The sequence below is a fragment of the Dendroctonus ponderosae genome, unplaced genomic scaffold, assembly GCF_020466585.1.
Source record: "Dendroctonus ponderosae isolate FM_Combo_2020 unplaced genomic scaffold, Dpon_F_20191213v2 Dpon_F_20191213_414, whole genome shotgun sequence".
In the NCBI taxonomy this organism is placed as follows: domain Eukaryota; kingdom Metazoa; phylum Arthropoda; class Insecta; order Coleoptera; family Curculionidae; genus Dendroctonus; species Dendroctonus ponderosae.
Genome location: NW_026018627.1, coordinates 2,720 through 18,857, shown reverse-complemented (window position 1 = coordinate 18,857; position 16,138 = coordinate 2,720). Strand labels below are relative to the sequence as shown.

At 32.6% G+C, this 16,138-nt stretch overlaps 1 protein-coding gene and 1 long non-coding RNA gene across 2 annotated transcripts; both read right to left on the bottom strand.

Moving 5' to 3' along the window:
* Positions 1-643: 643 nt before the first annotated feature.
* LOC125504365 lies at positions 644-11,125 on the bottom strand. The gene is made up of 5 exons (XR_007281460.1): positions 11,017-11,125; positions 2,195-2,241; positions 2,068-2,103; positions 1,805-1,810; positions 644-670 (listed from the first exon to the last, which is right to left on the bottom strand). It is a non-coding gene; the product is annotated as an uncharacterized LOC125504365 (long non-coding RNA).
* Positions 11,126-13,463: 2,338 nt separating this feature from the next.
* On the bottom strand, positions 13,464-15,646 carry LOC125504364. Its single transcript, XM_048666227.1, has 5 exons — positions 15,605-15,646; positions 15,155-15,345; positions 14,790-14,895; positions 14,105-14,327; positions 13,464-13,991 (listed from the first exon to the last, which is right to left on the bottom strand). The coding sequence occupies exons 1-5, from the start codon at positions 15,634-15,636 to the stop codon at positions 13,890-13,892; spliced, it is 654 nt and encodes a 217-aa protein (XP_048522184.1). The 5' UTR covers positions 15,637-15,646; the 3' UTR covers positions 13,464-13,889.
* Between the last annotated feature and the right edge of the window lie 492 nt (positions 15,647-16,138).

The following is a 16,138-nucleotide window of genomic DNA, read 5'->3' as shown; positions in this document are numbered from 1 at the left end:
AATAGTAGAAAAACTATTGGGAAACATTTATGTAGATGGCTTTAATGAAGAAATAATGTTAAATTTAAATAACAAATCGCAATTAGCCAAGCAGCTAGATGAATTATATACGCAACTTTTCAAACCATGAAAGTCAACAAATCTAGGTAAATCTTCAAACAAATAAGAAGTTGTTATTAAAAAAGTAGGTACTTTAATATTCAAAATGCTTCACACTGAAGTTGGAAAGAATCCATTACAAATAGCATAAGAATCACAAACTCACAAGAAGCAAAGCTGGAAGTCCTAAAAGCTTGTCATTGTAGCGCAATAATTTCCACAATTCATAAAGGTTTTTGTCCTCTAATATTTAACAGGACGGTTAGGAGCCTTCATGTTAACCAAAAAAATATCTCTGCCTGTCTGCCTTCTCTGCACCTTTTGATTGAAACATTACTCCATGTAATTGCAAGCAGGCCAGAACATGGCACAGAGAAAGCAACAGGGAAAAATCGGTAGACTGTTAGAAAAGTCACTTCAGTAAAAATCTCCGTAAACTGAAAACAGCAAAAATTCTCAAAAAACGCACAAAAATGAACCAGATTAGGGACATGGTTTGGCAAAAATCTAAAAAAAATCGAAGCATTCTCTATAGGGAACTTACTCGACTTTGGTAGTAGTGGTGGTGGTCCTATGGGGTACACGTCACAAGGGGGCAACGGGAATGCACGAAAAAGGAGAAAAATCAAAATGAAAAAATGGACTATATACAAAAAAAATAAGTGAAGTGTTTTTGTGTACTTTTGGATTTTTTCCATTTTCTACTCGTAGTTGAGTTTAGTTGTGTTTGTTTATACGTTTAGTCGCTTGTTTAGAAGACTTTTATTTGGAAAAACATTAAGTATCGGATTTTTCCAATTCAATGGGATGATAAATATTATTGGCAAAAGGTTTTCTAAATTAAATTTTTAGTTTTATTATTTTTGGAAATTATGTGTGTTGTGCAAAATATTTTGCATCAGTTTTACTACATTTGATATCCAATAATTATGATAAAGGAAATAATAAGTTTTAAAATAATAAGTTGGTGATACAATTATATTTTGATCAGGTGTTTTTGGTTAATTTTGAAGGAATTTTGGAAGAAATCACCTTTAATCAGACGTTCAAAGTTTATGTTTTGAATCAAAAAATTGCTCTAAAAATCGGTTATGGTTAACAATCTTGGTTACATTAATTAAAACTTTTTAAGTGATTTATATGAGAAACTAGCTCCAGGAACACCAATATTTAAATATTTTGAGTCATGCACTAATGTTAGTAATGGTAAATAACTATCTTTTGGTATATGAAATTTTGTATTTAATTTAAACTTAAATAAAATAATTTGCTTTGTAATCGGCAAATTAATAAACTGATTGTTGTTTATACCAATTTACTGAAAAAATTATTTCTCAATTAGTGATAACATAAAAAAAATGAAAAAAGTTAACATTGTGTTAAAACATGTAGGTACAGGTGAGTTATAGTTGATTAGGTATAAAAAGAGCACTCGGTGTAGTTTAGAACAAAAGTGTGAGTGAAACAAAACATTGATTACATTGTTTATGTAAAAAAAGTTTTAATTTTGTAAGTATTTTGGTTGTGTGGGTTTGTTATCACAGAAAAAGAAACACTGATGTTGGATGGTGGGTTGCACACTAGCCTACAGTGGGGTGGGAAACACATACGGTCTGCCTACAGTACTTTTCTACACTATACGTTCTAGAGATACAGGGGGTGATGTAGAAATAGTTTCTGTACAGGGGGAACGTAAAAAACTTACGTTTTTCTGTAAAGAGAAAATATTAAAGTATTACTATGAAGAGTTAACAGTATAATGGTTTGCTTTGGTTCATGGATGTATCTATGCCAATTGGTAATTGAAAATTTCGGTTAAACTAACTAAATGCTTCATTGTGATATTATTCAATATTGCTGATGAAGCAGTTAGAAAAGTGATGTGCCAATATTACTGTTGTTGTGGCGAAAACTGGAAGTATAATTTCGAGTAACATCTTTTTTGGTTTTTCCTTTTTTTCTACTTACGTCTCAATGACTTCCTCTTCCTCCTCCTCTTCTTCGCTGTAAAGAAAGAATAAATGATAGAATTATCTTGTGGTTCTACTCAATTTAGTGTTTAAATTTTCATTTGTGAGTAAGATATGGTACTTACGAGTAAACTTCTTCGTCGTCGGACATGACTGAAGGGGATCAAAACCTCTGGAAAAAAATTGAAGATTTAATTCGAATTTTATACCGCCGAATAACTAAGTATCTAGTTACTTATACTATAATTAATAAAATGACGATCAATTCAACTCATTGCGTTTTGTGGAGGTTCAGCTGATTCCCTTTACATAATATTTAAGGAAAGCCAATCCTGAAAGATGAAATTCAAACCTCCTCGACTCGGACTGTATTTGGCAACATCTATAGAGCTTTCAGAATATTTCAGTTATTTTCAGAACCGCTGAGCAGCAAGCTGTTTTGTGTTCTAAAAATAACGGACGTTTAACATAAACTGCTGACGACTATTTTGTAGCCAGTCGACGAAACTAGAATGAAGTTGTAAATGGCAATCTATGTCTATTTGCGAGCATGCTCTTGATTTGTGAACCTGCCGATCGAGATTAGAAACAGTAGAAGTTTGATACAAAAAATACACTAGGCGCTCTATCCTCAAATTATGTCGGCACTATTTTGAGCATTTTGGTTGAAATGTGAACATTTTTCATGTGGTTTATAAGGGTTCTTATATATTTTGGAAATATCTTCGTTATTTGATTATTTTACAGTTTTTACTAGTTCAATCAGCCCGGAAAAACTGCTTCAATTTCAATACCTTGTGAAACAGTGTATGAAAGCTGCCGTTGTTATAAATAGGTATGCAAGTTGCAAGAGGGAATTTAAAGTCGCTTGAGATATTTGCCACTTTTTGTTAGAATATTTTTTTTATTAGAGTTTCCCCTCACTTCCAATGTTCAGAGACAAAGGAAAAGCCAAACATAGTATGTAAATATTTAAAAAAATCAAAATGTCGCTTTAAAGTGTCCCATGTGTAATTAACTATGAATAAAACTGAGTTTAAGTCTTTAAACTGAAAATATGAACATGCCATTCTCATTCACACATTTGATATTATATTAGTATAAGCACGACAAATATGTTGTACTTTTGTAAAGATTTTGTATTCTTGCTCATGTATTCAGATATACGTAAACAATAGACGGCATTTGCTATTCTTTAAACGTTTTAAAATAACTCTGTTTTTCAAAAAAAATTTTAATCGATTCTAGCATAATAATCATTTGAAAATATGGGTAGAAATATGAACTATAAATAAAGAAGAAACAATGAATCTCAAATAGCAAGTTTTGCTAATCTAAGAAGAAACTTTTCAAATGTGTGGAACTTTAAAACAAATGAAAATGCAGCAAGAATAGTTTGTAACCTTCAGCATCTTGCCAATATATATATTTATAAAATATAAGTTTTTATCGAATTGTTGCGATGATTTCATTTGATTTTTAGAGCACTTAGGGTAGCAAACAATATGGTTTTGTAAATATTTTTAAAAGTTGACAAATTCAATTGCTGATTAATGACTATCTAATATTGCCAATCGAAATGCTTCAGTAACAGTGAGACTGCATGAAATGAAGACTCAAGTGTGAATGAAAAAGTTAAACGTTTTAAACTGAAAATATAAACATGCAATTTTCTTTCAAATATTTTACGTTCTATTTATCCAATCACAATAAAAATATAATATTTAAGCGGTATGGTTTTGTGAGTGTATTTATAGTTTAGTATAGTTAGTCATTTATAAATTTCAAAGCGAAATGCTGCATCATAATTTCTTGTATGAAAAACATACTCCATTGCAAAGTTTAGTATTTTCAGATAACATTAAATTTATACCAGTAAAGGCTTGTATACAAATAATATCAGATTCGATTCCAATTAGTTCGGCTGTAGAGAACATTCTAGTGCTTATTATTTTATTTAATTTTAATAACCGGATACGGTTCCAGCCTCCGGATACCTGTTTGAAATACTTCATACAGTTGGGTAATTGCTTTTCTGTCAGACTATTTAATGAAGGCTTTTCAACTCAATGTTTTCATGTTGTAACTGCCGGCAGGATATTATTAATAGTTCCAAAGCGGAATTGCACAATTGAAAAACAATTTAATAAAACTTTGGTTTCCTATGCAGTCCTGATATTTTGCGGAACGGACTAAGAAACCGACAATCGACAAATGTTGCTTGCCAGGCTGAAATTGAACTTTCATAGTTTTCCCTTTAAGATCTTTTTATTTCAATTAGCTCAGAACGGATAAAATGGTACTAAATTGCGCTCCTAATAGTCACTTCCCATGTACAAATTTTTAATTTCTTTAGAGTCGGGTTTTTTAATTTCTTGTTTCGAGTGTAGTCTGAATTGATGAAAAACTGGATATAATCTAGATAGAACAATATTCTCTCAACAAATATTATTGAAATTTAAGATAAATTGTGAGAAAAAGTGATTTTTCCTAATTGAGTGGAGTGGAAAATCATAGTGTCACATTGTAAGTATCTATTCGATAATTTGCGGGTCATAAATATTCAGATAAACCACAATAGTTTGAATGAAACCGCAGAAAATCTTCCCAGGCGGTTTTATTACTATTTTATTCCACAATTTTTTAGTAACTAGTTAAATTTAAGGCGTCTGAAATTTAAACGGCGAACTTAATTCAACTGCCGAGCTTTTCAGTTTAAGCTCTTTCAGAGTGAAATTTTCCTGGTTGGAAAATGGAAAATTTTATTGCTTTGGATTAAGCTTTCAAAATTTATGAAATCCTGATAGGCGGCGGCACAAACTGAGGAAGGCGGACAACCTGCCCATGTTAAAAATAAAGATACTAAGATAATAAAGATATATTTCTTTAATAAAGATATTCAAGAAGATTATTTTATTAAACGTTAAAAAACCTATTTGTAATTACAGAATGTATCAATGGAGCTTTAATTAATGGATTTATGAAGGTACAATATTTTTAATACAAAAGTCTGCTAAGCTGCGAAACGTAATTTTAATCTTGCATGAAAGGTCCCAAAGGTTGAAAAATCTGTATTAAATATGTAGGTTGTATGTTGTTCGCAATTCTTGTAAATATTTGAAAACATGAACAGAAGTTGCAATAGTTGCGGGAAAAGCATTTAGCTCAACTATCACTTTTATGCTTTTTAAAATATCCAACAAAATAATGATCTGGATATGTAAATTTATAATAGATATTTGCAGGATAGACTGAGATTTAATATTTGCAGGATAGATTAAAAATTTGTATGTGAAAACCGGTTTTGCTTCAAACCTTGCTACAGATTTCAGTGGGACCCATTATGTTTCATCCGATCAAGCATTTTTCATAAAATGGAATGTTTAATGTTCCATGTGTTCGTTAAAGTGATCTAAAATTCCTAATCACTCGGACTAGCTACTATCTTTACACTGGGAGAGTTTTCAGTTGCTCAAGCAGTGAAGGTTACTCCAAGTGCAACGCAATACCCTTAAAGGATCCCTCAAAGGGAATTCCCAAAGGGTTAGAAAAGTAGCAGGAAACTATAACAGTGAAACAGTAAACTGCGGCACTATTTTCCCTGCTTCTATCGATTCAAAGCGTTGGCATAAACGCACCCCCGACATGTTAGGGTTGACTTCAAAACGTGAATTTATATCGTTAAACAAGCTCGACTCAGTGATTGAGAAAACAATTTTATAATACAATAGTATAACAATCCTGAACAATATTCTACGCATCTTGAAGGGTAATAAATGCCTTATGCAAGTGAAGAATCAACATTCTTACACCTTCAATCATAAAAATGCTTAAAGTTGCGCAGCAGTATAGATGGTTAATTAGTTCGGGCTGAACAAGGCAAAAAATTGGGTCTAAATCATAAAATAACTGCAATTAAACCAATTAAAGCAAGTTTTTATAAGAAGACCGTAAAATTCTATGATTTCTGAAAATTACAACTGAAACCTAAAGCCCATAGAAAATAGTTAAGTGAAACAAGATCGGTTGATATTTGGGGCGTTTCTAATTTTACTTTATTTTTTTAGCAAATTTGCTTTATGTTGCGATATTCCTATAAGTAGCGAATTACTCAGAAGGTTGTTGAAACGCTGATTAGAAACACATAAACTCTGCCTTACTCGCTTTGGATGATTTTTCACCTTCCCACACTGCCACCCTACTGGAAAACTCACAAGTCAATTGAATCGAAATTTTGATTAACAAAGTTTAGAAAATTAAATAAGTTTGTATCGAGAACGTCAACCAATTAACTTGATTTATTAAAAGTTTGTACATTTTTGCCTCTTGAAGTTTAATTAGAAATTCCATCCATAAACTCTCCTGCTCAAAGAGTTAACTTTTCTGTACCCAATATTTTATAATTATTTCTGATCATGGAAACTGTACATTAATATGTACGACAAGCAGCCGAATAATTATTCAATCACTGTTCGGGTCGGGCTTAAATTCGAACCCCATTATAGGGCCAATTTAAATCCATCCCCTTTGTTCAGAAATGCCTCGTTTATTTCCGCACGACCCTTATGCAGGAGGGGCAAACTTGTTTCGTCATCCCAAACAGGAAAGCAGAAAATAGATGTAAGTCTCATGACCTAAATTGGGTTTTCATGGGCTGAAAGGGCACTTGTGGACAATGATATATGAATATCCAAGTGTCCTTAATTAATTGGGTTCATTTCAATTAGCCAGACGTGGTTTAATTTGATTTTCAACATGACCTGTTAAAGAGAGCCTTGCCTTCAGGAAACCCTCGCTAAGTAGATAATGAGATGGAAATGTAAATATCTGTTAAAAAGATTAAAATGTAATTATATTTTGAATTATATGGTGTGGTGTTGGAACATTTTATAGAGGAAGAAAAGCTGCTGTTGGAAAGTAAATCAGACAAATAGTTTAATCTATCTAATTTATCATGGGGATTTATCAGCACTCTCGGCGCGTTTTCCAACCTCCAACCAAGAAATTGTGAACGTGGAAAAATTGCAAAATATATTCCGCATAAAAAGCTTAATTTTTGAAAGCAGCGAAAGGTGCAGATAAGCAAGCATCTGTTTAATTAGTTTAATATGTTTGTAAATTAATAATCGTTTTTTCCGGAATAATATTTGTTTGCTTACTTGAGAACCATCCCTTCAAATTGCGCCTATGTATGAAAACAATTATATATTTTATAAGGTTATATTGTTGTCATAATATGCAATATTTAATGCAAAAAATAAATAAAAAGTGATTTAAATACAGTATGAAAAACAGATCATGTAGTGTTCGATAGCACACAATTAAGAAAATTATAATTTGTTGAGACGTCAGAGTTTTCATTTTCATTAACAAATTAATTTTGATTAAATTTTGTAATGTAATTAATATTTACAAATTAAATTTGCTGTAAAACCTTCCCAGCTTCAACTTCGTCGATTTGATGTTGATATTTGAATTAATCGGAAATTAAATTATTGAGTTTATCAGCTTCAATTTATATCTTACAGAAATCTACCAGCTATTTAAAACTTCTCGCCTTCAATACAAAAAAATTGTAATTAAATTTCTAATATACACAAGAAGTTTGGTTGGTCTTTCAAATTAAAAAAAATATTTAGCTTCAAATTGCATTTAATTATAATGATATGTGTGTGTTTTATCTCAGAATTTACTTGCTCACTGTAGCCAATTTTCACAACTGGACCAAAAATTATTCTAATTTTAAATAAATAAAAAGATTTACGTGTTTGGTGACACCATACTAAATATATTTAAATTAATAAGTTTTTACATATTAATAACACTCAATACTGAAATATATTATTTCCATGTTATGTTCAAACAACAAGCGTGTAAATTATGCCATCAAGAGGCAAAGAGTCCTATTGTTTGTTTTAATAAATTCTAGTTTGCTTATTTTATTTCGATACTATCTACAGGAAATACACTTAGAAGATGAAACTGAGCCGTTATTGATATTATTTTGCCATGCAAATTTTAAACCTGGAAAATTTTAACTGCTTAATTAGACGCCCTACTATGCACGGTAACGTTCATCGTTATTTCATTTACTAGAATAATTCCTCGCTGATTTAAACATAATGTATATTCAGTAGATAAATACCTTAAGCCTGAAATTTTAAAAGATATATTATTACTAAATAAAATTAACATCGCTAGAACAAGGAAAAATTGCCGATTTTTTTTAAATTTTCACGGTTTCTTATAGAGTCAAATATAAATGTTCTTTCTCAAGAATTTATGATTTCCTGCTGAAAGACGCTTCCGAATTTTGCCCCTCCTGCAAAACGAACATGAGCTCTATAACTCCACTCTCAACAACCAACTTCAACCGTAAAAACTCCCTCAAATTTCTGTTTCCTTTATATTGGAGCCTCTTTTGGCACCCTTAGCTGCACTTCTGAGCTATACACGGTCCTTTGAGTACGAAATGCTACGTTTCCAGGCTGTTGTAATGAAAGCAGGCGATCTTGCCATTTCTGATATTCTGATAGCACTTGTGCCGTTCCTCCACCTTGTCCTCAAACTTGAGGCTCTATACAATTTCGAACTTCCCTCAAAATATTAAACGCGACCCCAATATAAAGGGTTACACCCCACTCTTGCTAGTTTCCTGATAAATGTAGCTGAGCAGCGCTGCTTGACTCTAAGGCATAGCGCGCTGGATTGACAAAAGATCGCTGTTCTGGTATGATTTTCCAGGATAAAACTGGAGTAGATCAAATTTGACTCATTAATTTTTTAATGAAAAGGAAGGATTTTTGTACATGTTGTTCTCGTGCGCTCTACGAGCTAATAAGTGACTTTCAAAAGTACATTTCTCGGATTTGCTACTAATACTTTCCTTCATTTATTTCGATTTAGAAATTCGAGAAAGTTTCTTGTAGCTGTAGTAAGCTGGGTCTTGATAAAATTATATGCAATCCTTTGTTTCTAAAACTGAAAGAGAAATGGCAATATCAGGCCCGCATAAATGGAAAACTGTATGTGGGCAACGGAGAAATTATTTTCCTTTCACTGTTAAGGGTGAACGAAGATACAGTAAAGGGCTGTGCAACCCCGGAACTTGCTATGGGACATTGTTAGGCAAATTCACGAAAACATCGAGTAAAAGGAACACATAGAGTTTGGGGTGTTTCCAACGCTGCATGTAGATATTAGAGACTTTCTTTTCATTATTTATCTGTCGCTGACCCACATTTTTTAACTGACGCTCAAGTGGCGAAGCTTTAGTAATCCTCAGTGAGTTTTGCATTTTTTGCACATTTATTGCACTATTGGAAACCTGCCTGCAGTAAACTGAATTGTAGCTGACTAATCCAGGCTGGCGCTCTAACATTATGTGCCATTTATGTTCTCCTATTCCTAGAAGCTGAGTTAGAGCTATCTGAACTTTCGAGACCATTTATTAGACATACCGAAGGTTTGCTCTAAAATCGACTTTTTATTGGTAATTCGTTGTTGAAGGGTGTATGTGTTTTAAGCTATGAATTTTCAGTTGATTGACTGATTTCTTATAAATGTTCACAAAGTGATTCGAAATAATTGGGCCAGTTACAGGATTTTTGCAGTGTTTTAAATAGTGTTTCTATATGGTTAGGAAGATTTAGTTCTAATAATCAAACAGTGTAATTGTTGAGTAGAGCTGAATCAAAATCTATTTCATTAAAGAACGCGTGCATAACAATAATTTTACCCTTAGCTGGTGAGCCCTTACTATATATAAATAGTTGCTGGGCTCTAAGATCCTACAAAACATGGAGGAATCTTTATAGTATCAGGAAACCATAAATCTCCGGCAGAACTGAAGCTATGTAGCTCTATAATAGGGACGTACTGACTCTCTGAAGGAATATGGAGCAATTTCGGACAGCTCTATGAAAATATCAGGTAGTCGGAGAGCAGAAGTGCTGCAAACATTATAGAGCAATATTCGGCTCAGTTCTATAGCTTGCTTTGATATATCCAAACATGTCGCACATACGGCTGAGTATTTCGAACTTCGAATTTCAATGGTTGGTGAACACGTGAAAGGTTTGAAAATGAACGTCCAAACTTGACCCTAAGGTCAAAGTTTGCCAGGTAAGGTAAAATCTTGAAAACAGAGCGAACAGGATAGCATGGAGCAACCGTGAATATTGCGTGGGAAATAAAACCAGAGAAGCTGTTTAGCTATGTGAATGAATTATTAGCGCAATCATTCAAAAGCAGGCTACTGAAATAATCGACCTGCTAAAAATAATCCGGCTGTAGGCCGAGTATTACTTCATTTCCACATTTTTATGTGTAACCTGAAGTCAGAACGATGTTATAAATAACCGGGGATTTGCTTCGAAAATAGCTATCCAAATCACCGCAATTGTGAAACATCGTTTGACGTTAACCGTTTTAAGATGTGCGGATCTGTTTCGTAGATTTTACATCATTCCGAGGAATAGAGCATTTGAGCATGGATTTATCGACGAGCTAAAACCGTTTTTGCTTTACATGCCTTTCCCGGTTAGGGCCTCAAAATTGGGGAGAAGTTATCCAGTTCCTGGAAATGGACATTTATGGATGCTTAGAGCGTTAAGCAAGCTTCATACATATTTTTTTACGATTTTCAGCTGGCTATGCGTAACTTATTTTAAGTCAAAAACAGCCTATGCTTAAGATTTTCATACCTGTAGGTTAAGGACTACAGAGTTCAGGTTACAGTCAAATCATTAAAAACCGAATTTTTTTAAGTGTTAAATTTGGAAAGTAAATGACTACCAAGGTTACCCATATAAGGTTCCGTTTTTCACCTGAATGGTGATGTAGATCTAGAAATAACACAAAACACTGATAGACACAATAACAGTTAGAGTAGGATTGATTGAAATACAGCAGGAAAGTCAGACAAAACGCACACAAAAAAACTTACAAAGAACAAGGAAAAATATGGCGTATCCAGGAGCACCACTTAACTCAAGGAGCCCGCAGTGACTGCTAACGAAATTCCTGAAAACCCCACAGGAAAACGGACCTTAGCAGGAACGGCGCACGCAACTGAAATGGAAATCCTCCCACGGTTTCGAGTTATTTTGGAAATCGCAGATTTTTCGGGTGGCAGGGAGTTACGTTACTTATGCGAGAAACGATACGCGGTACATTTTTGGCCACAGATTTGACCTGTTTGGAATATCTCAACTGCTCTAAATTTTGTTTCAGGAATCGATGTGTTTATATTGTTTTTAAATATAACGCAGATTTCATCCTTAATATGCCTATAATATGTCATAGTCGGAGAACTACTAACTAAGTTACTGCAGCTAAAGTTAACTAAAATTATCAGCAAATAGCTAATATTCGGCGGAGTGTTTTTGGGAAAAAGTTTTCCAAATCCGGTTTGCTTAATTTATTTACACAGGGTGATCCGAAAATAAATTACGACCACCAACTTAATGCTGGTTTTCAAAATAGTGAAGTTTAACGGAACGAGAAAATATTTAAATTCCTTGATTTGATGGATATGGCGATAGAACTCATATCCAAATAGAAGCAGCTCAATTATTTAATAAAATACACCGAGACCGTCCCCTTATAAGGAGGTGATTAAAATAAAAGCTAAATTCAGAGAATTTGGTTATGTAAGCTTTTTATGAACTATTGAGATAAACTGGTTTAAAAATATAAGGTTTTTTTTGAAAAACGGGACAAAGATAACTTGAGTAATTAGAGAAAATACGAATTAATTATACTCGGCTTAGCCTCGGGCGTCAATTTTAAGCAGTGGCGGAACATCGACTTTCCTCGTCTCTTGTACCGTAATATACTGTTAAACTCTTTCTAGACGAAACTTTGCTAGTTTAAATGAGATTTTATGAATTTTTAAACATATGACACTTACTCCTGCAAAATCAACTAATTTTTAAAAATTTATTGCCTTATCCTCGATGATGGTAGCAAATCGAAACTTTGGCAATTCATGAAAGAGACTTTGCCTTTTACAATAAAATCCTTGAAAAAATTCTCGCTTAATTCTCACTGAAGATGCGAATTTTCAAACATAGAAGGACATTTTCACTCACGAGAAACTAACCAATTTGTGCAAGTTCCGTTAAAAAATCAGTGTGAAATTTCTGATGACGGTAGCGAATAGAAACTTTCAGGAAGTTTGAAGCGGATCTTGTACTCTCCAAAGAAACTTTCGGAACGTTTCTTGCTTAATTATTGCTTCAGAAACACATTTTTGAGACTTTTGTACCTAAAAAATTTTAAGAGCTTTAGTAAGCAAAAGGAAAAATGGTTCCGAAAATCCAAAACAAGATCCTTATCAATTATCAAAAAAGACATAAACAGAAAGAAACGAGAAAACGCAACACAAAAAGTGACTAAAATAAGAGATAGCGATGGTATAATGGTCGACAACCCGACGGAAATAGTAGCTGCTGCTGAAACTTTATTTTATGTTTTTTTTGTTTTTGTTCTATTTGTTTTCCGAAAAACGGCATTATTGTGGCTCCCTGGATTTTTTGAAGTATGAAATTTTTGAAATTCAATTGCATATTTCACTTAACAAAATATGAAGTCGCCTAAAATGAAGTTAAAATTATGTACACACGTGCGACGTTCAAGTTAACGTTAGATTTATTTACTAATTTTAGATTTAAAATAAATTTCATTCTCTGGATTTGTCAGAAAGTCACTTATAAGCTCCACTTTTCAACATGAATTCCTTTATTAAATTTTTGTTCAGAACCTTGAAGTTTATAAACTATTAGCGAATGGAAAATCGTTTTTACTTCACTTTGTTATAGATAAGCATGTTGGTATTAACTTTTCTGCAAAAGATACTGCCAATATCTACAAATGATTTTATATGAATTTAGTGGATCGTCAGTCAACTTTTCAGCTTTCATTTTCATAACTCTTCTCCTTTTAATGTTCGTTTAAAACTTTTATTTCGCATAATGAGTGCCTGCCTTCACTTCTTTTCTCAAAAATTCTCGTTTCTTACACATTTTAGTTGCATGCCTCTATATACGAAACGATTATTCATCATGCTATTACTCTGTTTGTTGACGTAAAATTAAATTTTATTTGACAAATGTGTTTCAAATAGGTTTCACTGAAATTCCGGCTAAAATATTCGATTCAAAGAACGTGAAATGTTCATCTTTTCTGTTTTGCTTACAATAACTTGATCTATTTACCGAATTGTCTGAATTTTGGCACTAGAAGCGACCGTGGGTTATTATTGAAAACGCCTCGGATAATTTCTATTCTATAAATATCTGAGCGCCTTGTTTTAAACTATTATAACATCGTTTAAACCATTTATATTCAGTAAATACTCAATAATTTAGTTTTATCATTTATTTAGGACTATTTAATACCATTTAAACAAATATTCAAAACAAAACGTCGGTTAAGGAAGCCTACTTCTTTTACTCTTTGTAGGTCCAGGGCCTATTTTTTCACCTCCTTTTCTTAATTCCTGTTTGAGAAATTGGTTGCAAATTTCGATTTGGTCTAGCCAACGAAAATAAATTGTCCTTCTATCTCAACACAATGTTCTCCTCAGAAGTTCAGTCTTTTATTGATTTCTGCAATGACGAATTTAATACCTACTAACTAGTTTAGCTTTGCCTAGTAGAATCCTTGGCAGCTTACAAAGCAGTCTTTTAAAAGTGAACTGTTCGGCTTAATCTATCGGTGGAGCTGCATTGTATATAAAGTGCAAACACGTGCAACGAGCTGATGCTAATCCTGCTCCTAAATGAACATTTTTGAGCAGTTAATGAGAAGCAAACACTATAATGAATTGGCTATTATTATAGGTTCATTTTCATGGTAGTCGGCAAATCCAATCAGAAAGTCTGGCACTTGCTTAAGTGGTATCTTCTTTGCCAAATGCTAAAATATGTTATCAAACATGTTAGTTTGGTGTAAGTAATTGCATAAAAATAACATTATACGTTGTACAGCAAGTATTTACAAACGATTTTTTTCCTACAGTTTTCACTTACTTTAATTTTCCTCCTGCATTTACAAGGCTTTTTTTTCTTTCGAAATTTTCGAACATGTTTCTTTTTTCGCACATTTTCATGTTGGTCTTCGCTAGCTTGAGGAATAACAGTCTCAAGCGTTTTGTTTAGAGTTAACATGTCTAGGCTGCCATTAGCGACATTTCTTTTCGTATCCTCATAGATTTTCATTTCTTCTTCTCCAAATGTTTTTCTTATAGCTTCACTTAAATATTACAATAGTTTAGTGAGATTTTGTTGCGAGTCAAAATAACTCGTCGAACTTTACAATTATTTTTTAGTTCGTCAATATTTAAATTCCCAGTTAGTTAGTTCATGTTTGGCAATTTTTTTTGTGAGTACTTCCATAACTCCACTGTTAGCAATCAATTCCAAAAACACAATACATAATTCAGAATTATAAAAACATTAAAACTTTAAATATTGAAACTAATAGACTGAAGTGCAAATATTTTATCTGCTGTAGAATGCGAGAAGGAATTTGGCAATAAATGAAAAGCTAAAGGGCTAACAAAAATGCCATCAATGGATACTGAAATTGTAACTATAGGCTAACAAAAATTTAATGAAATAAACTTTGGTTGCAAAAATATAGCATAATTACTAAACTAAACATAATTAAAATTTACAAATGTATTGTGTTAGTTATTTCTAAATAGAGACTTACTCTTTAGGCTCCTTGCAATAATTAAGGATTATGTATAGAATACTACACGGCACTTGACAACATTCATCAGCGATAACTTTTCGATTTTTCCGGTCCATTGGAACAACTAGAAAAAAATTACAAACCCAGATAAGTTTACTATGTCGACACCAAATTAATGCCGAATAATCTAGAACCATGCTTACGTCCAGAAATTTTACTTTTCCTGCTAAGTATTATTTTCTGAAATCTTCATATCAATTTGGAAAATGTGATTGTGATATTTTTGATGCCCTAGTCGGGACTTACAAAAAGAGTCGACATTTTTGGATTGTGGAATACTTACTTATTTCAGTCATAAATTATTACGTATTTTAATTACATACCATCCGCGGGTCCATAAAAAAATTGGCAAAAGTCGTGCAGTTGTTCAGTAAGTTTAGGACCACAAAATGTCCCAGGTGCTCTGAACGGCGAATTTGATTCCATGGATTGGCAATCACTGACTTCTAAATTTAGTACTATTTGTAAAGCAATAGTCGTCGCAAAAGTGCGAATTATCATGTTAGTAGTGATCCTAAAACCAACATTGTTCAAAAACTTTTTTCAGAAATTCAATTTTCTAATATTTTGAAGGCAAAGTAGTTTTCAGAAGCAGTTGAAAGTGGAATTTCTGAATGGAAAGGAATATTGATTAAAAACTAAAGTGGGTACTCGAAGTAGTTTTCATAATTTATTACATATTTCATTAACACTATTACAACAACCCTATGAGTAAAAATTGAAACTAAATTTCTGGATCTATTGTTTATAGGATGCCAGCCGCATTTACTTACTCATGTTTAAATTCAGAAATCACACAAAACATCTTTGTACATTTCAAGCCATATTTATACTAGAGTAAACTAACAGTTTTGCTCATATTTATACTTGGCCTTCCATTCAAATTTCCTATTAACTCCTAATCAACCATAACGTATCAAATAACAAAAAATCGTTTTCCATAATTCAAATTTTCTGACATTACAATAACCAAATTTATTTATAATCTGTTTAATTTTCCGGGTCGGTATCAGATTACCAACACCGGAAATTCTCAAATTATCCGATTTTCCGCTATCTTTCTACCCTCTTCCTTTGTACAATGCCTCAAAAGAAAATAAGCAAATCTCAAAGGGGAAAAAATCGTATTCTTTGTGGTTATTCACTTTTCGCCAGTGACTTATTACTTCTCCTTTTGTTGGCATTTAAAACGCATATTCAATTTTTTATTCGGTTTATCCAGGCATGTATTTCTCTTTAGCTAAAATGTACTCTTCCTAGCAAGAATACTTTGTAAGGAATATCATTTCCTTCATTAATCTCCAGCT